This window comes from Platichthys flesus, chromosome 19 (genome assembly GCF_949316205.1).
Source record: "Platichthys flesus chromosome 19, fPlaFle2.1, whole genome shotgun sequence".
Lineage (NCBI taxonomy): Eukaryota > Metazoa > Chordata > Actinopteri > Pleuronectiformes > Pleuronectidae > Platichthys > Platichthys flesus.
The window spans coordinates 16,560,385-16,581,386 of NC_084963.1; the positions used below are offsets into that span (position 1 = coordinate 16,560,385).

Genomic DNA, 21,002 nt, shown 5'->3' on the forward strand with positions numbered 1-21,002 from the left:
ACTGGATCAGACAGACGCTTCCAGGGCTTGACCACACAACAACGATTCACCAACCAATAAATATCAACATCAGTACGGAACTGTCACTCTGCACTGTGGCATTCATTTATTTATCTGCAAACACACCAAAACATGCTGCAAGTATTTTGGATGGTATATTTCATATTTATTTCAAAGTGACTGAATATACATATATACAATTTTTTTAATTGTTCATGTTACTGTCTATGGTGGTCTCATTGTTTTGTTTGGGTTGTTTTTTCTTTGTAGAAATCTGTGTTTTTTATCAACTGCTAGATGGAATAAAGAAGAATAAAAAAAGATATGTCTAAAAAGGGACCAAAACTGTTTGTTGTGATGGATTGCTGTGAAAGTTGGTGCAAAGATTGGCGATCCTGTAACTTTTCATGTAGAGCTGTCAGGTTGTGTGTGTGTGTGTGTGTGTGTGTGTGTGTGTGATCTATATTTGGGGGCGGTGGCACAGCAAGTGTTAATTTGGTTGAGGGTTGTTCTGGGTAAAGTTTCGTCCCGACTTGGTTGTCGACGTGTGGGCGTGTCACCGCGGCTGCGTGCAGACGCAGAGGAGAGACAGTAGTGTCCGCAGGGCACTGGCGTGCTGTTTATGCGTTGAGCTGTACATGTATGGGTTTTTAATATATATTTTTCTATAATCATGTCTCGAATATTAAACCTGCTGAGGGTTCAGCTGCGGAGAGATGTATCCGCGTGTCGTGGGACGGCTCGGGTTCCTTTGAGGGCCATCAGCTGCACGACAAGAAAACACGCTGAAAGGTGAGTCCATTGGACAGTTTATACATTTAAAACGTTCTGGTGAAGACTATTCAACTCACACGTGGGTTTAAAGTATAAATAAAACTCTCCAGTGCTGTAGTTTCATGCGTAAAGTTGCACAGCTGGTTGAGTCCTGCAGCTGAGCTGGGTGACAGATTATTGTTTATATACCTATTAAAGATTCTTACAGTCAATGTACGACACCTCATATTTTCATGGTGACTTCAGTCTGTGGTTGCAAGATTGCAAATGTTTTGCATGGTTTACATGATTCTTCACAGAAAATTGATTGGCAAATATAGTAAATTTTATCTGCAGAATAACGCTACAGGTTTCTAGTTTCCAGTCTTGAGTGAGTATCTTTTGGGATTTGCCTTTTGTATCAATAACTGTTAATTAATCTGCTAATTGAAAATGAAATATAATCCTAATCGCAGCCCCAACTCCTCCCCCTCTCTTTCTCTCCTTCCTCCAGTGATGAGTCCCTGGTGTTGGGGAAGCGGTGGAAGGACACAGCGGACACCGTCATCATCGGCGGTGGATGTGTCGGGGTCAGCTTGGCTTATCACCTGGCCAAAGGTGGCGTGAAGGACGTGGTGCTGCTGGAGAAGTCTGAGCTGACGGCCGGATCCACCTGGCACGCTGTACGTCTACCACAGTCTGAGTGTCTCTATCCTATGGCATATGCACTATGCTGGTCACAAGTGTCCCCAGGTTCATGAATGTGAAGGTGGACAAAGTTTGTAAAGGATAAAATAATCAGTTTTATTATGGAAGACCCAGAAAGGCCTTTGTCCCATAGTGATTTCCCAGCAGCATATGTTGCTACACTCCTGGCTTCCAATACACGTCGAGTTAGGCCTGCAACTCATGATTACAATCATTATGGATCCTAACTGATTTCTTGATCCATAACACCATCTCTAAAATATCAGAAAATAGAGAAAAGTGCAGCTTGCAATTGCAGTTTGCCAAGGCCCATGTTTATAGCATTCAAGGACTGGATCTATCAGTTTTTCATTTTCTTTTAATCCTAGATTAATTTGTTATTCATAATTATTTTTAGAACATTTATTAGATGGCTTATTATATGTAATCATTTGCAAAGAAATGCAGGAAATTGTCACATTTGAAAATCTGGAACCTAGAGATCATGAAACCAGTTTAATAAGGGTTTTCCTGCAAATCAATAAATCAACCAATCGCTGCAGCTCTCCAGGCAAAAAGCAACTTCTCACAAGTTAGAAGCTGCAACGATGGCACAGCCACAAGTGACAAAACCAGAGTTCTCTCATATTGAGGCTATTTCTTGATAATGACCAATTAGTCCGTTAGTCTGACCCATGACTAGTAAGAATAATATCTCGAGTGACGGCTGAGCTTGTAAAGAAACTAGAAAATAAAAGTATGAAGTGATTCTGCCTCGTTTAGTGAGGGTGTTTACCAGCACTTCTGTCTGTGTCATTCAGTCGTAGCATCTGTCACGTTATAGGTTGTCAAGGCATTCGAGGTCTTGACCCACTTACCCCTCCTCGCTGTCTCCCATTCACTTACATGCACTTCACTCTAACGGCATTTACATGTTTTTGACTTCGCAGAAGTATTTGGTTACCCCCTACTTCAGCGAAATCTATCCCAGCATGCACTGGGTGAAAGGCGAGTTGGCAGGTTGATGTTCCCTCCGAGGGGCGAGAGTTTTTTTTCGGGGGGGGGGGGGGGGGGGGGGGGGGGCGCTGGAGAAAGCCGCACCCGGAGTCAACACACACAGACATACTCTTTATATTATAAGACATGAATAAAATTTAAAGATACTTTCCATTAAAAATACATGTATTCTTTATTGATATTGCATTGAATGACTTTGTGCATGTTAGAGTTGCCACTATGAAGAGGTTTAGCCTCTTTTAGCTCAATGTTTTGGTTTTTGGTCCAATGCCTAACTGTTATCGGCTGTAGCGCTGCTGCTGCTTTTACTTAGGAAGCATTTAATACTTCCACTGTGCAGCATAAAGCAGCTAAAGAGCCGGATGTTGTTTCCTTTAGTGGTAGAAACCAAAATCAAAGCTAAAAGGACAGTGAATATTGGACTTACACCGATCAGGTGGACACAAACATGACTCCAAGATTGTAACAATGATGCCCTGTATTCGCTTTATGTGTAAAAGATAATTGTGGGTTTTGTTTTCCAGGCTGGTTTGACAACATATTACCACCCTGGCATCAACCTCAAGAACGTCCACTCTGACAGCATCAAATTATACGAGACCCTGGAGGCTGAAACTGGACAGGTGAGCTGCTGTGCTCGTCTTCCGTACCTATGATGAGATGTGTGTTTGTGCACCCGCATGTCGTTTATACTGGTTCTCTGTGCAGGCGGTGGGCTTTCACCAGCCCGGCAGTGTCCGTATCGCTTCGACAGCAGCCCGGGTGGACGAGATGAGGTACCAGATGACCCGCACGCACTGGCATGTGACGGAACAGTACTTCATCGGACCGGAGAAAGTCCACGAACTTTTCCCTTTGCTCAACATTGACAAGGTCTGTTAGGACCACAGCCACATTACTAATGCATCCCCATAAATGAATGATAGATTAGCAGTGAAATGCCTTTGATCCATCGATCAATAATGAGAGCACAGCTCGTTCAACGTCTGTGACTTTAAGCTAACCTTCTTGACTTCTTTAAAACAACACAAGAAAAATTTCAGCAGCAGATTAATACACATTTGTTACTTCAGGCAGGGAGTCACGATGTATTGTCATCGCGATATTAAACAACGTTATCGCATGTTTTCCGAATATTGGGCAGCCCTCCTTCAGTGATATATAGATCTATACTCAGTGCTCAAAGATTACAGGTGGATGAAGAATCGCAACTTATGCCAGTGCAGAAAACTTGTTGAACTCGTTTTGTGTTTGATGTTTTAAGCAAGTTCTGTTGTGTATATTTTCAGGTATTGGCAGGTTTGTGGACCCCAGGAGACGGCCACATTGACCCTTACTCTCTGACTATGGCTCTGGCGGCTGGGGCTCGTATGTACGGCGCCCAGATCTACAATCCAGCCCCGGTAACTGCCCTCACTCCAACCGCTGATGGCAAGTGGGACGTGCAGACTCCTCATGGAACGATCCGCGCCAACCGCATTGTCAATGCTTCAGGTTTGTGTTCAAACATGTTTTTTTTTCCAAATGTGCATCTTCTCTCAAATCAGAGAAAATGGGAAAGTCAATTTTTTTTCTGAAATAGAGATATTCTTGATCTTTATACTTCAGCCTGCTTCCGCTTGAAACAGGATTTTCCAGTCATATACTAATGAACCCCTGCTTTCCTTATGGTTTGGGCTCTGAGGTATGACCATCAGATGTAATGATTGTAAAACAGAGACCGAAACAGTGTCCTGGGTTTTGCATCACGATACAGAACCAGAAACCTCAGAACCCCGACCCACTGATGCAGCTGCAGCCTGTTGAGCTCTCTTTACTATACTTATGCAACAAAACTCTTTTTTTCATAATTAACACTATAACACGTGTGAATGACTAAATCATTATTCCAGTTCGAGTCGGGAAAAGCTGTATATTGCCTTAATATTACACATAACCCCTATTTTATTGTCCAACTCTATGTGTCACATGATTATTTTGGTCCAGTCATGTTCAAGGGATCGCACCAGTGGTAAAATTTTGGCTTTTCTTAATTAGTTCAAGGAAAATAAAAAAAACCCTGAGGCTGCAGACCCCCCAGTTATCTTCTAGTCAGCAGGCTAAAAATAAGATAACTTAACTGTAGCTCAATAATCAAGATCTGACCGGAATCGTAGATTTGGTGAATCATTACACCCCCCGCTCTCTGTACATAACTGTACATTATTTTAAAAAAAAAGGAGGTTCTGCTCTATGCACCTTATCTGGTTGTTAGACCTGTTGTTAAACAAACTCTGCAGCAGGAGACCTTTGCCCACCCAGACCACTGCTCGCCCAGTTCAGGGAGAAGAGTCTCGGCCTGAACTGGGTCATACCAGTTCAGGGGGGGATTTTCCTGCTGTCGCTTGTTTATCTGGTGAGGTTCAGGAAATCACTTTAGTCTCTTTGCCTGGTCTGTAGAGGTTATTGTGTGACATATCTCAGTATCTCATTGTAGTGTATGTGTCATGCATCACCTTGTTTTGACATTCAATAATTTAAATATCGACCAATAAACAATAGAGATAGACAGATAGATAATATAATGAAAAAATTACAATAAATTAAAAAGCTGCGACAAGAGTCCGAAGACTGAACTACAGTCAACTTATTACTTAAAATACTATGATTCAATTACTTTAATACACTGTGTAATAGTGCCAGTCAAGTATTGCTAAAAGCATATGTCCTTGAATATTAAACATTATCGACTATAATATTTGAATAAATTTACACCATGTGAATGCAGGTATATCTTGAGGGTCTGAAGTGCAAAACAAAACCAGATCGAAACATAAGCTATAGTATTCATATGAAATCCACTGAATAATGTGTGATTTCTATCCCTTCATCCCTCCATTGTGTGCTTTGAAAGTCACAGGGAGCTGGAGCCAATCGTAGCTGACTGTGTGAGTCACGGGGTACAGCCTGGACAGGTTACTGCTGTATCGCAGGGTTCGCTTCGCTTTATAGAGACAAACATCCATTCATGCTCACATTTATGCCCACAGGCAATTTAAAGTCTCAAATTAGTCTAACCTCAATTTTCAGGTCTTTGGTCTGTGGGACGAATCTGGAGTCCCCAAAGTAAACCAAGGTAGAAATGGGGAGAACTTGTAAACATGTAAACTAACCCCAACCAAATAAACGTCTTTACATAAAGCGTCAGCGCTTACAACTTTATATCCAATTTCCTTGTGTTGTTGTTGTTTGCAGCAGTACAGTGACAAAAGAGAATCTGGACAAATTTACAGCAGTTAAATAAGTAAGATAAGAGGGTTAGGCTTTTAACAGGTAAAGGTTCAACAATGCACGTTTTTTGTCTAATGTAGGCAGTAATGGTCATTATGTGTTTTGTTGACTTTTTGCTGGGCACATCTCCAGTACCACTATCTTGAGTTCAACTATCTCCAGTACCACTATCCCGAATTTATGTTATGTACAATTCATGTGCCTCATTTTTTCATTAAGATCCATGAATGAATCCCTGGGAAATTGGTCAAAATGTCAAAAAGCAGCCTCCTTAAATGTAAAAGAAAGTAAAAACATATATTGATCCGCTCTTTTGTCCAGATTAGCACCCAAATGTGATGGGTTCTTTCTTGGCCCATGTCCCATCCTTCCACCGAGTTTCGTGGTAGACCTTCAAATAGTTTATGCATAATTCTGCTGACACTCAAACATATAAATAGAAAAACCAAAGGGAGAGGGGAGAAAAACAGAATCTCCTCGGTGGAGGTAAAAGTTGCTACACTCACAAGCACTATACTGTAAATGGCATCAAACATTTGTGCACTCCAAACATCTCATGCACATCTTCTCGCTCCGTATTTTCTCCCTGAATGTGCACATTCTGTTTTCTGGTTGGAGGCGGTTTATGTTGTGGGGCCCAGCTGGCCCTTTGCCTTCGCTGTGACCGTCGGCCAATCCAAGTAGACCAGCAGTTCAGTTTTCATCCAATCTTAAAGCAGCAGCGCAAGCACTCCTCCCGAAGGTCGGGTTTATCTCTTCTGCCGCAGCGCCGAGGCTTTATGTGCAGCGATGGACACGTCAGACCAGTGTCCATGAGTTTTGCAGTTGAATTTGATTTCTTTAAGTTTGTCTCCATGCTCTATTCTCACTGTGAGCCAAGTTGTCTGTGTTACATTTTTTTGCAAGCGGTGCTCCAATCTCAGGGTCGCCGTGTGGAGTTTGGGAGTTCAGACTCCCTTGCAACAACAGCTGCATTGTGAGCTGCAGCCGTAAATCAGCTAGTTAGAAAATTAAGCCTTAATCATCCCACATAACAAAGCAGACATTTCCCAAGAAGCAACTGTGGCCTCAGTCTTTATTTAAATGCATCGTTCTCTCGTACTGTTAAAACCCACAGGCAGCTCTTTATGCTGAGCTTGCATAACACCAAGCATCTTCAGTTAAATTTTTCCTCCCCTCCTTTTTCTTCTCCTTTTTTATTGATTCAAAATGCTCTCAGTTTCATCCAGCGCCTTCACAGAGACTCACCCTTTTTTTTTTTTATTCCAGTCAATGAATCTCCTCCCCCCCATATAATATTTCCACAACCTCATACTATGGGCTGTTCTCCCCCTGACCAGTGAGCCTAAATAAAATACAAAGGTCATGTTCCTTGGAATGTGACCCCCCCCCCCCCCCCCCCCACACTCCAATAAGATCAGTTTCCTCAGATCAGCTTTTGGGACCAACAACAGGAGAGCAGTCCTTTGAGCTCTGTATAAACAGGAGCCTGCACTTTTCCAATTATATATCCGCTTCTGTTTGACATGGATTGTGGTACATGCAACACAAATTTGCATTTGTGCTTCCACTTGGAATTGCAGCAGCTCAATTTCTAATTTCTAAGTATATGCATTCATTTTGACAACTTTACTTCTTTAAATTTGAATATTTCTCCCTATTATCCAAAAATGTATTCATCCCTTTTGAATAGATTTAACTGTTTATTCATTACTCTAAACAATCTGGATCAGTTCTGCATTATGTTAAGCAAACGATTTCAAGTTCGCTGCTTGCTTTCTAACTACTGGTCACCAAACTCTGCTTGTTTATTATAAATATAGATTCATAAATAGAGTTTAAGAGCAGGGATGGCTGATGTAGACACAGCAGAGCTTCAAAGTTTGCTATATATGTTGTTGAGCTTGTTGACTCCGTGTGTGTAACCTGCATTGAATCGGCCCAGTGTGCACGCGCCTGGTAAACAGGCCCCACTCTTACCTAAACTGCCTGCATTTATCAGCATGTTGTGTTTATGCACCCCCGCCTCTTCATTTACCTTGAGATAAAGTTCACCTATGGAGCCAGTACAGGATTTAAATAGAAGCTGCATTGTTTTTGTTAGATTAACACATGTTGCAGTGTAAACTTTAAAAATGAAGCTGGATTTGTGGAGCACTGTTGATAAGTGTCCCTCTTGCGACACGCGGCTGAAGATAGCAGCTGAGACGGACAGGTCCACATGCTCCAGCTGTCTCTGGTCACAGAAGCTGAGTTGGCACAAGGTCCACATTGATTTTTGTTGAGGTCACAACTCCCACTTACAGACTCAAAACACACACAGCGTATATTTGTTTTGTGGCTGTTGGAGTCTATGAACCAAGTTGCATAAAACCTTTTTCCAATGGCAAAACATTAGACTGTACGGTTCATTAATACCTTAAGATTTAAGTCCCACATTTTTACTGTTTTTCTCAGTAGCTTTGTTCTAGATTGATGCAACTGTTTTTTCAGTAAAAAAACCACAACATCTCTAATAAACCCACACAGGCTTCCTGCTATCAAACAGCAGACAAAACAAACTCAGCAACTGAAAAAGCAGGAACATAGTGGAGACCAAAACAGAGCAAAGATGGTAGTAAATAGCATGATCCAATTGTTTTGTTTGTCAATGAATTGTGTTTAAAAAATATAAAGTATAAGTATAAAAATAATAAATAATAACAAAAAAGTAAATGTATTATTCTGATATTCTGGTCCATATTTCAGTCAGCTGACTTTTATTTCAGCCTGATATTGAGATGCTGCAACAATATTGAAGAGGGACTCTGGGAAATGATAAATTGCTATTGTTACATAATGTAAAACCCTGAGGTTAAATGCTGTGTAGCTCAATAATATCCTGTTTGCTCACAAACAGCCCTCCGGAAGTAAATATAATCTTGGCAGTTCTCCTTGATGCTGTGGCTTTGGGCGGTTTATCAGATCCGCTTGAGCTCCTGTGACGAACGTGGACATTTGGTTGCAATTTATCTGAGCTTTCACAGCCCATGTGTAGCTGTTTACCTTCTATGTCCCATCCTGTAAGGACAAGCAGGTTAATACAGCAGATTTCTGTGGTGATTAGAAAAAAAAAAGGACTTTCCTTAAAATACTTTGAATCCTCCTGTGGGTGACACTAAATCACAGATTTTTTCCTCATTCACACATGTCCACACTTTTCTGTGAGTGTTTGTGCATCTGTCTCTGCTCGTGGTGTCTATTTTTGTTCCTGGAATGTGTCTGAAATCTATTTGTACTTATTTCAACATGATCATACATGTGCTCTGTCCTGTAAATTTTTTTTATCTGGTTATTAAAAGCCTGGACATTTAACAATCCCCGATCATATCAAGCCATGCAGATAGTTTTTTGGTTTAAGATTGCGAGTTTGCAGTCCCAGATATTTCTTCCTCCACCAGAGCAATGGCACAGAAGTGGTGTTCCTGTGAAGTCTGGATACTCCACAGAAGTCCCAGTGGCAGAAATGCTGCTCAAATAATTTCAATGCAAAATGTTGACACCCTATTTTTTCAGCATTTGTTGTAGTGCACAATTATTTGGGATTTCGCAGATTACCTGCATTTTCAACTGTTCGCATGATATCTAAGACAATGAAGGCCTGATTGAAAGTGTCAGCAGACGACTGTGTGTACCTGGCTGAAATGAATCAGTCTATAGTATTATGTAGTGTTCTCTGGATGGGAAGAACGTGCTACAATAAGTGCACTGGGTTCATAAGGAACTGTGCCTGAATTCACATTAATACCAAATGATATAACAGGGGTGTCGCAGGAGGTGGGACTTGGAAACACTATCCATTCATCGCTTTTTGTGCGTCCCCTATAGATCCAATAAAACATAGAGGCAGCTGGAGAACATACTGTACCAGCCCCCTGCAGATTTTCCCTTACAGTAAATGTACAGTGGAAGCGGCTATAAAGGAATCGTTTCACTTTTAAGCTGAGAGCTAAAAGAGAACAGCCGTACCAATCTCATGTCTGTTTGACTGAGTTCGCATATGCAGTCCCAGGTTTCACCTCATATGTGACTCAGATCTGATTGTTTGATTACAGTGTGAACAGAACAAATCCAAAACGAATCTGATCTTTTCAAATCAGATTTGAGCCACTTTCATTTGTGGTTCCAAAGCAGATACAGATCAGATATTTGTTTTAATGAAACCTCAGTCTGAACAGCCAATGTTACCAGAAGCAGAATTCAATGCAACTTTTGCAAATGAAGTACTTATGCGAACAGCTTTAAATATTAGATGTAGAAAAAGGCATCAAAAAATGTTTTCAGTACGGACCAACCAGCAAAGTATAAAACAGACTTGTGAACCTGTCTTTGTATATGACCAGGCCAGATAAGCTGTTAACTGGCTCCAGCTTCCCACTCAGGGGCACATATTGACCTTCTTATGTAACTCCTACCAAGATGGAGAAGAAGTTGATTTTCCAAAATTTCTAACTATTCCTTTAGTTGCCACAGAATAAACACGAGGCTTTTGGTGCTGATTAGCTACGTGTTGATGCAACAGTCGACTGAAGGGTTCAAAATTGAGCAACTCGTGTACACTCTTGAACCTAAAACTGTGCATCACCAAGAGTGAACTAATTTGGTCAATTAAAAGAAAATCTACATTCAGTTAAAAGTACATTCAGTAATGTATGCATTGTGTTAAATTGTTTAATCTCTGTTGGTCAACAGGTTTCTGGGCAAGGGAAGTGGGACAGTTGATTGGTTTCGATCACCCAACCATCCCAGTGCATCACCAGTACATAGTGACAGCAACAGTACCGGAGGTGAAGGCTCTTAAGAAGGAGCTGGCTGTCATCAGGGACCTGGAGGGCTCTTACTACCTGCGTCAGGAGAGAGACGGTCTGCTGTTTGGCCCCTACGAAAAGATGGAGAAGATGGTGCTGCAGGACTCCTGGGTCAGAGATGGTGTGCCTCCAGGTCTGTCCTCCGCAATGCTTTGTCCATACATTCAAGAACTACAAGAACATTTCTTGGAGATTAAATGTAATGTTTGTTTCCACTATGTGTCCCATCTGGCTGCCACAGGCTTCGGTAAGGAGCTGTTTGAGTCGGACCTTGACAGGATAATGGAGCACGTGGAGATGGCCATGGAGATGGTCCCAGTGCTAAAGAAAGCTGACATTATCAACGTCGTGTCGGGACCAATCACATACACTCCTGACCTGCTGCCCATGGTGGGACCACACCAGGGAGTTCCCAACTACTGGACTGCCATAGGCTTTGGGTATGTGTGGATGATAGCAGTTTGTAAACACCAGTATTTATGTTGAGTGGAGTGTTTTGTCCGACTTGTCCACTTTAGCAAACACCTACAGCACTGTCACCTTCAAGCCCTGACACCTTACTGAAAATTATATTAATGTATGTAAATGTTATACTAGCTCACCGTTTTATTAATACCTACATGTTCCTAAACATACCATGCTTCTGAACAACAGCATTGATTCCAGTCAACTGGCTAAATGACCACCTTAGATAGAGATAATTGTTCAGAGGAGGAAACTGTTTTATAAAAAGGGTCTGCAGATGCATGCTTAGACTTTATATTGAAAAGTAATTTGATCACTTCTACATATGCCAAGGATTTGGTTGTCAGAAGTCATCTTTTAATTAGTTGTAGTTTGTGAAAACCAAGTGGTCCATAACTATTTCAACATAGTTTTCGTTGACGACCAGGAGAGATAACCAATTCATGTGTTCAGGTATGGAGTCATCCATGCTGGCGGTATAGGTAAGTTCCTGAGCGACTGGATCAGGAATGGAGAGCCTCCTTACGACCTGATTGAATGCGACCCTAACCGCTACGGCAAATGGGCAGATGTGCCTTTCATGTGTGCCAAAGCCCGAGAGTCCTATGGCTTCAACAATGTTGGTAAGTCGAATATATCTGAGAGTTCTCTGGGCTAGCACTTCTCTTTATACTTCCAATGAACTCCTTGCCCTCTGTCGATGCCTCCAGTTGGTTACCCCAAGGAGGAGCGCTTCGCTGGCCGGCCAACCAGCCGAAAAAGTGGCGTTTACGACCTGCTGAAGGACAGTGGATCTATGGGCTTTCACGCAGGCTGGGAACAACCTCACTGGTTCTACCAACCTGGAGACGACACCGGATACAAGTAATGCTTCTTTGTTAAATCTCTGTTTGATGACCAGCTGCATACACAGTATCTCAGAATGGACCAACATTTCCATAAGTAAACATTTGAATAGGATGTTTGGGTTTTCTTGCATAACTGATTTCATTTTAATTGCTGACTGCTGTTGCTGTCCTCAAGCCACGTCGACCGTGCCTGCTCTAGATCCACACCACGTCCACTCTACATTTCAAAATACCCTATCATAACTGTTGTGAAAGAGGGATAATATAGTGATGGTGCTTGCATACCAGTGCATAAAACAAGAAGAAACAATAGTCTGTGGTGTAGGACAATCAGCTCTGCATACATGTGCATACTGGGTGAATGATGGTGGTGTGAAGGAAGGCATGCCAGAATAAATGGTAAAGGACACAATGTTCTCGGTGAAGATAGGAGTTACGCAGGAGAACAAATACACATGCTCTCGCACAGAGCTCCCTCCCAGCTCCTTCAGTTGGACACAAATCATCCAACAGACTACACTGACTCCAAACTGCGAGACAAGAGAACCCTTCATATATACAGAAATACCACTTTGAAAGAACAGAACAGCTGATCACACACCATATCATACGATCTGAGTCTGTAAATGTGCACCATGAAATTCTTTAAAAACTCACGGCCAAAGATCTACCAAACCCCGGGTGTTGATTTCAGACGGCCTTCTCAGTGACTGCATACTCAACTCATCTGTGAGACAGAGATGTGTCTTTGTACAGACATGAAGGCAGCAGTCATAATCCTGCCATGCAATGTGCTTTCCCCAGTTTTTGCTATATTGTATTCTAAGGCACACTTGTGGTATTTATGGTGCGGTTGAATTGAATCATCTAAACAGCTGATTGCCCTGAAATATGGGTCAGAGATTCAGGCTCCACAGAGAATGAGTCATAACTTTGTCGAGCACTTGACAAAACATCAAGTGCAAAGCTCGGGTAAAAAGTTCAATTTGTCCGACACTTTGCATCATGATGATCAAAAACTCAAAAAAAAGGGAGAGCGTTAATACATTAATCTCCCTCAGGTAAACTTTGTTATAAATTGCTGTTGCTCAGGAGGTACCTACTTGCGGAACTGTCCTATAGATCTACTGTATATACATTTTAAGCAATAGCTTCATAATTCTGTCTCTCTGTAAGAACAATGTTAATTCATTATTACACCCATATACGAGATTTGTATTGTGCAGTCTAATTAAAAAACTGCCAATTACAGTTGTGGTATTAAGAAGTTGTTATTTGTGCATTAAATAATGGATCCAGATGTAAGGCAGCTCTTGACCCCCGTTGTGCTTTTACTTAGGCCCAGTTTCCGTCGCACTAACTGGTTCGGACCAGTTGGCAGAGAGTGCAAGCTGGTGATGGAGAAGGTTGGAGTGATCGACCTGACTCCTTTTGCCAAGTTCATCGTGAAGGGGAAGGACTCGCACAAGCTGCTGGACCGCCTCTTTGCTAACAACATGCCCAAGGTAGAGCCAGTTTAAAAGTGACAGATTTGGGGATGCACCATTAAATAACTCCTCGACTTGCTTCTCTCTGACTCTGTGTCCTTTCACCTGTGTATTTTCAGGTTGGCCATACTAATGTCAGCCACATGTTGACAGCCACTGGGCGGGTCTTTGCTGAGGTCACCATCACGCAGCTGGCACCTGGAGAGTTCTTGCTCCTCACTGGCTCGGGCTCAGAGCTACATGACCTCAGGTGAAATGCATCACAACACATGCACAGTAATGCTCAAGTTAAAATGTTTTTTTTATTTTTTCGGGGGGGCCAGAGCAAGAAGTGGTTTACATCAGCGAATCAGAAACCAGCTGGTAACTGTAGCATAGGTTTTAGCAGCTTAAGAGTCAGATATTTCCCTCGGGAGTCGGTAGAGACCAAATTTGAGCTATAATACTGGGCTTAGTGTTGTCAAGTGGACACAAATACGACTCCAAGTGAATGATGATGCAACTGACGGTTTGGTGAGACGTTCATGATAGGTAAAATAAAAATCTAGCAATCCAACAGTTATATGTTTTGACCACCGGTTTTCGTTTTTCGTGGATTAGTTCATCATGACAGCACGGAGGATCCAATCAACATTGTTGTCTTTAGTTTTTACCAGATACCTTTTAACACAGATGTTTATCTTTTGTACTGATGATTCAATAAGGGGAGTTTCATGCCAATCCAAGCTGTAGAAATTCTCCCATCTGTGCGTCACCTGATATTGTCACAGGAGAAAATTTGAGAAACTATCATTTCCAGGGTAAAATGCAGAAGGATTCAATTGTTGCACATTTGGGAAAGCATTATTCATATCATAATTATATGACATCATAATAAGGCCTTACTTAAAGACTAGTCTGATGGCTTGAACTTCTTCTTTTGAACGAGGTGTCTGATGTCAGATGGTAGTGATGATGATGATGATGATGATGATGATGATGATGATGATGATGATGATGATGATGATGATGATGATGATGATGATGATGCCATTCTGCTGATTTAAGCAAGAACAACTTGCTTAAGCAAATCCTCACCTGGCAAATACACTTAAACCTTCCAACTATCAAACACAGCAGTATTGTCACCTAAAAAAATGGCTGGTATTGCAAGCCAGAGAGAAAAAGTATACGTTTCTAGTTGTGTCTTTCAGTGTTTTTTTGGTATCTTGTACCATGTCATTAATCTGCTCCGGGACAGTCTTTTAAGACAAACTGACACTTTGAAACAATTTTAGCAGCTGCTCCTTCAAAACAAATCGGAATCTCAACCCTCAGTTCTCTGCCTGCTCATGACAGAATATTGTCCCTGTCAGGTCTTTGATAGCTGTTTGTTGGACATTAACTTCATCCAAGCAACTCATTCAGTTAATCTGCATGTTTCCACCTGTAATGAATCTTAACATGTACCTTTTTCACCAAGGCAACTGTGTTCCAATGATCTAGAGACACAGACTCAAGTTTGTCCATGACTCTCAGAAAGTTAATATCTGTCATGAGAATAAGTTTGTCCTTCGGTCCTTTTTTTTGGTATTTATGAATTGTCTTGCGGCATGGATCAAATTGTCTTGTGGGTCATGAATATCCTTGAGGCCGGACATTCCCCTCCCATGATTTATTGTCATATGCAATAAAAGGCCACAGGTGTGTTTTTCATACAATGAAAAAAGCTTGCTGCTCAACATGTACACAGTGTACAGTCACGTCATTTGGCACAACAAGTCCTACAGAAGTACAGTTACATACAGTTTAAACAAAGGACAACAGTCTTCTGAAAAATAAACTTTAAACTCTTTTTTTTCAATTTAATTCTTTATTCCTTAAGCATTTTTTTGATCTATATATATTTAATACAGATTGTACAAATCTGACACAGTGAAAAAATCTAGAGTAAGATTTCTTCTAAAGTAATAATGCTATAGAAAAAAGTAGAGACAGTTATGCAAACAAAGGAAGCATTAAAAGAACATTCCCAGTATTCCCTGATGGTCTTTTAACAAGAACCCTGTGCCCTCTGGAACACAGGAGTTTAAGCCACTATGTACATTTTGGTATATGTGAGCTCTTCCAGTTATATAAAATAAGCTACAATGAGACCTGTTATTAAGCCCTAACCTCTGCTTTAAGAAACCTTGTTGGCATTGATTGATTCATACCCCAACACACACAGTTGTTGCAGAAATGTGTCCACTTCCTTTGTACATTCCCTCACACATATTCTCCTGTGCTAACAAGTTGATTATTTTTTTTTTTATAAAGGATAAACTTACTTGCATAAAATCATTGTTTCTTCCATATCGATGCATCTTACCAAAGCTGCACATGCACAATAGTAAACACAAGCTGTGCATAATGAAACTCTCTCACAGTCTCCTTTTACGCTGCAGAAACTTTAGACCACTCAGCATCTGTTAACACAACGCCTCTCCATTTGTTCCAATCTGTAGGGGGCATATTTAATCATTCATTTCCTGTCCTTCGCTGTAACCAACACTCCTGAGCATGAAGGAGGCAAGGACAGTTTCATTCTATGTAGCGACCTCTAGTGGTGATGCGACAAGACTACAAATGAGGAGTACAGGGGAGTCACTACAGTTCCTTTTCTACCGACAGGCAGATCAACAGTTTGACTCTGACACCTAACACTCTACACTATGCCGGTCCAGAAAAAAGAGGGTTGGGGGCGGGTCTATCATGACTAAGCAGACCAAAACACTTTTGACCACATGAAAATTGTGTTTAATCTGCAAAAATCGTATGCTGTAAAGATGCTTAATGTTAAAATGTCTTTGCTATGCTATGTTTTTAAGGTGGATAGAGGCAGAAGCTACAGAGGGTGGATTCAACGTGGACATCAGCAATGTAACAGAAGATATCGGCGTGCTGGGCATTGCGGGACCAAACTCGCGCAAAGTCCTTCAGAAACTGACGGATGAGGACATGAGCGACGCAGGATTTAAATTTCTCCAATGCAAGTTAATCAAGCTGGCTGGCATCCCTCTCAGGGCCATCAGGATCTCCTACACCGGTACAGAGCACTCCCTCTTAGTTCTAAATCATCTTATGTCGGTCCAGTTCAAAACAATATTAAACATATTCCAGTTAATCAGCTCCTCAGGCCAATTTAGTTGAGTCACAAAAAAGCAACACAAGAACAGCATTATAACAAAACAAACAAGTATTAGGTTTTACAAACACAAACAGTGGGATATTGTACTCCGGCATAATACAGCGGATATAGATTATACTCAACGACCCAAACAGCACAGCAGTGTCCTGTACACTTTACTCGGCTCACCATCCACTACTTAACATTTACAGGACTGAGCTTCGGCTCCAGATCAAGTCCCCTCTTTTCTTATTTTCTTATACGAGCGAAGAAGTGGTTGATATTCCGACCATCCAGCCAACACTTCTGACAGAGAGTACGAACCCCTCAGATATTCGCCTCCATCGATGTATTCACACTGCCATAAATGTGGAGAGACAATAAAAGCTGTAAGAATTAAACAAATATAATTGGCTCTTTTGGCTCTCAAAACCACTGTTTTGGGTGTGATGTAATTCTACAAATTCACATTGAAATAAGTGCCAATAGAATGCAGATTAAAAAAAGAGAGCTGTTACACACGTAAAAGTCACCTACAGTTGTAGGTAATGAGAAGTTTGACCAACAGCTGCTAATACTCTGCATCAAGGATGCTTAAGTTAAAAATAAACCTGTGATTTTGTTAGCAGCACTATCTCTAGGATTCTCATTTGGACACAGTAATTCTCTATTTGCTCACGCAGCCCTGTCTCTCAGAGGTGATGGGGAGTGGCTGAGAGAGAATGACAGTATAGTCAGGTTTTCAAGCAGGACACATTTTCTGTCATTTTGATTAACCGTGGATGGCATCCCCTCACAAATCGCCTACTGCATATGGTGATACTGTATGTCCCTGTGTGTGTGTGTGTCTGTTTGTGTTCAGGTGAACTCGGCTGGGAGCTATACATTGACCAGAAGAGCATGGCAGCTGTGTACCAGGCCATGATGGAAGCAGGGAAAGACGAAGGCATCGACAACTTCGGCACCTACGCCATGTCCTCCCTCAGACTGGAGAAAGGCTTCAGGGGCTGGGGAGCTGAGGTACACACACACACACACACAAACAAACAAACACACACACACACGGTCGGCGGTCATCCTCCAACTAGAAGGTCGGTGGCTCAAACCCAGTCTTCTCCACCTGCATGCTGAAGTGTCCTTGGGCAAGATACTGAACCCTGAATGGCTCCTCATGGAAGAAAAATGCTGCCCAGAGATGCATTCTATGAATGTGTGTGGCAATGGGTGAATGGCAAAACTGCACTGTAAAGCGCTTGAAGTGATCATCAAGACTAGAACAATGCTGCATAAATAAAGACTATTAACCACTTCTGACATTTTTGCTAACTTGTCGATCTTTTCAGATGAACTGTGATACCAATCCTCTGGAGGCTGGGTTGGATTATTTCATCAAACTGAACAAGGTAACCTTCTGTCCTGTTTTCAGTTGTGTGTGACGTCAGGGATCGAGATGTCGGATGCTCTGTCCTCCACGACCCTATGGTCCAGATTTAATTACTGTACATCAACTTGTGGAGGAATTGCTACAAAATCTGCCAGGGATATAGATAATATAGAACTATAATATATTGTCATAATATTAGGCGATGTTTTGAAGAGAAAGAGAGAGAAAAAAAAATATTAGCAATTACCACAGCGAAAAATGTAAAGCTCAATAGTGTATTGATAAAGTTAATAAAGTTTATTCTCTTCAAAATTCTTGTTCCTGTGGCTGACAGAGACGGGGACATGCTCCACAAAGGTTCATTGAAATGTTTTCAAGATCCGACTCTTTGACCCTGTCCACACCTAGCATATATAGAAGGGATATATATATATATATTTGCTTTCTGCGATATTAAGTGCTATTGTATTTCGTTGTCTTTACCGTTTTGAATTCTTCATGTTGTGCACTTTGTAATGACTGTGTTGAAAGATGCTATACAAATAAAGTTATTATACTTATATAATATTACTATTATTTCAATTGAATGTGAACTGTTTGTGTTTTTCCAGCCGGCTGACTTCATCGGCAAAGCGGCTCTTCAGGAAATCAAAGCCAAAGGCCTGAAGAGGAAGTTGTCCTACATCACACTGGACACGGATAACATCGACCCCGAGGGCAACGAGACCGTCTGGTACAATGGCAAGGTAAGCAACATCGCCAGCCTCTTGAAGTCTTCTGATGAACACTTCCTGTTTCACGTGGTTAGTTTGAGGCTGCTGACCGTGTCCCTCGTGCTTCTCATCAGGTGGTCGGCAACACGACATCCGGAGCCTACAGCTACAGCATCCAGCAGAGCCTGGCGTTTGCGTACCTGCCTCCGGACCTGTGCTCTGTGGGTCAGAAGGTGGAGGTGGAACTGCTGGGGAAGAAATACCCCGCCATGGTCATCCAGGAGCCGTTAGTCCTCACCGAGCCCACACGGACCCGGCTGCAGAAGAAGGCAAAGGGCAAAGCATAAGCATGGACTGTCCTCAGATCAGTTTGTCAGCAGCTACAGATGAACGATCCTACTGTGAATTATATATGAGGATCTGACTTGATGTGTAAAGCTTTCATTGGGAGAAATCATGTGCAATCCATGTACTGATATGTTCAGCGGTCACATCCCAGTCACATCATTGACCAGTTCCTCTTCCTGTGCTCTTTCCTGTTGATCAAGTGAGACTGTTTAGTCATCTTCAGAGTTTGTATCTGAGAGAGAACAACTGTTGACTAATGCCAGAGCACCACCGTGTCTTACAATTTGGGAGGAGTAATTTACTTCTTGCAATTGAATGAATATATGTTAATGTGTTTTGCGAAAAAATGCTTGATTTTTGCAAAATAAATGCTTTTTTTTGTTTATTTCAAAGTCACAAATGATGCCGTTGCAGTTTTCATGGTCATGAGAGAACTCTGACAAAGAATAACATCACAAATAACAAAAAGAAACAGAATGTTTGCAAACTTGTACAAAGATTGTTTTATAAATCTGTTTTTTTTACTTGTATGTAATTAAATTGGTTTACATCGATACCTTGATAATTAAAAAAGCCATTTACTCTGTCTTGTAATGAAGTTTTTCTTTGTTTGAAACCGCCAAGCAGTCAAATAAATAAATCAACAGCAAAAATCGATTAAAAGCAAAACCACATGAAGAAAACTCAAACCCCAACAAAAGCCACAACTCAAAGACCAAATAGCAAAAAAGGACAAACAACCAATTAACAAAACCAAATGAAAACCATCCCAGTGGGTGTGTTGTACGTGACACAATCAGGTGCTAACTTTGTCATATTGTGATAATGCCCTGTGAACGTTCATTCACAGACTATGCCTAAACAAGCATTAAAGTAAAATGTTTATGGATGTCTTAATGGGACACATTCGCAGAAAGCTATGAAGAAAACAGATGCAATTTTTATTATTTTAAGATGGGTGAGCTTGAGTTATAATCCTATCAAGTTTGGAAAATATCTGTCTGCGCCTTGTGAGTTATTTTGTACACACAAACACACAAGCATATTGCGTAGCGACTTTTATTAGGACTTGTCGTTGACTTATTTTAATTGTGGACCTAAGCAAAACCTTATCCCTTAAAGGGAACATTGGTCACACAACTGTGCAGGCGGGAGTCGCTCTGTGAATTCAAACACAGCAGCAGGTTGTAAGTGAAGAATCAATGAGGTGTTAGACCTTATTTCCTGTTGATCAAGTGAGACTCAAGATCCACAAATTATTCTCTGAGCAATCAGTGAAACACGACCTATCTCACCATGTCAAAGAGCAAGAGGAAGAATTCCTGGATCCATCCCCAGATCCAGACCAGCAACAAAGTTCAATCCTTCTTTCTTTACCCACATCCTTCCACCAAGTTTCATGGAAATCCATCAAGAAGTTTTTGAGTAATGCTGCAAAGTCGGGCTGCGTTAAAAAAAAACTGATACAGGTGGGATTCATGTGACCTCTACGTTAACCATAACCAGTTCATGCCTAACGTTAACTTTAACCAAGTTAAGCCTCAATAGGACCATTCTTTTATCCCCATAAGGTTTACACTGTATGGAGGACCATACATGACATAAGTAAAAATAAATAAATAAAGAAATGTATAAATAAATACAGAAATAAATAAATAAATGAATAAATAAAAATGGAAATAAATAAATAAATACAGAAATAAATAAATAAATATGTTAATACCAAGAGAAATGTCAAAATAAATGTCTTAAATATATTTGCACATTTATTTATTCCCTGACACATTTCCTTTTCATTTGCAGTGTCCTTATGCTAATGAGAAAGGCGGGCCTATCCGCAGTCTCATGCAGGATTGGTCACCAGAGTGTAATGATCCAGCCCTACGTCTGCCTCTCAATGCTGACTGGTGTCCAGTAGCTGTTTGCAGCGTTGAGCCAGTTCACACTTAAAATTAACTAGTTCAAGTTCAGAGGGTTAGTTAAGGTTATTTTTTATTGGGATGATTTAGCTGTCAGTAGTCCTGACTGTGAGCGT

At 41.2% G+C, this 21,002-nt stretch overlaps 1 protein-coding gene across 1 annotated transcript; it reads left to right on the forward strand.

Moving 5' to 3' along the window:
• The first annotated feature begins 544 nt into the window (after window positions 1-544).
• dmgdh (dimethylglycine dehydrogenase) lies at window positions 545-19,553 on the forward strand. The gene is made up of 16 exons (XM_062412706.1): window positions 545-792; window positions 1,268-1,436; window positions 2,982-3,080; window positions 3,166-3,330; window positions 3,747-3,951; window positions 10,459-10,707; window positions 10,816-11,014; window positions 11,493-11,662; window positions 11,750-11,903; window positions 13,227-13,392; window positions 13,494-13,624; window positions 16,224-16,441; window positions 17,385-17,542; window positions 17,866-17,925; window positions 18,518-18,652; window positions 18,754-19,553. The coding sequence occupies exons 1-16, from the start codon at window positions 674-676 to the stop codon at window positions 18,964-18,966; spliced, it is 2,610 nt and encodes an 869-aa protein (XP_062268690.1). The 5' UTR covers window positions 545-673; the 3' UTR covers window positions 18,967-19,553.
• The last annotated feature ends 1,449 nt before the right edge of the window (window positions 19,554-21,002 follow it).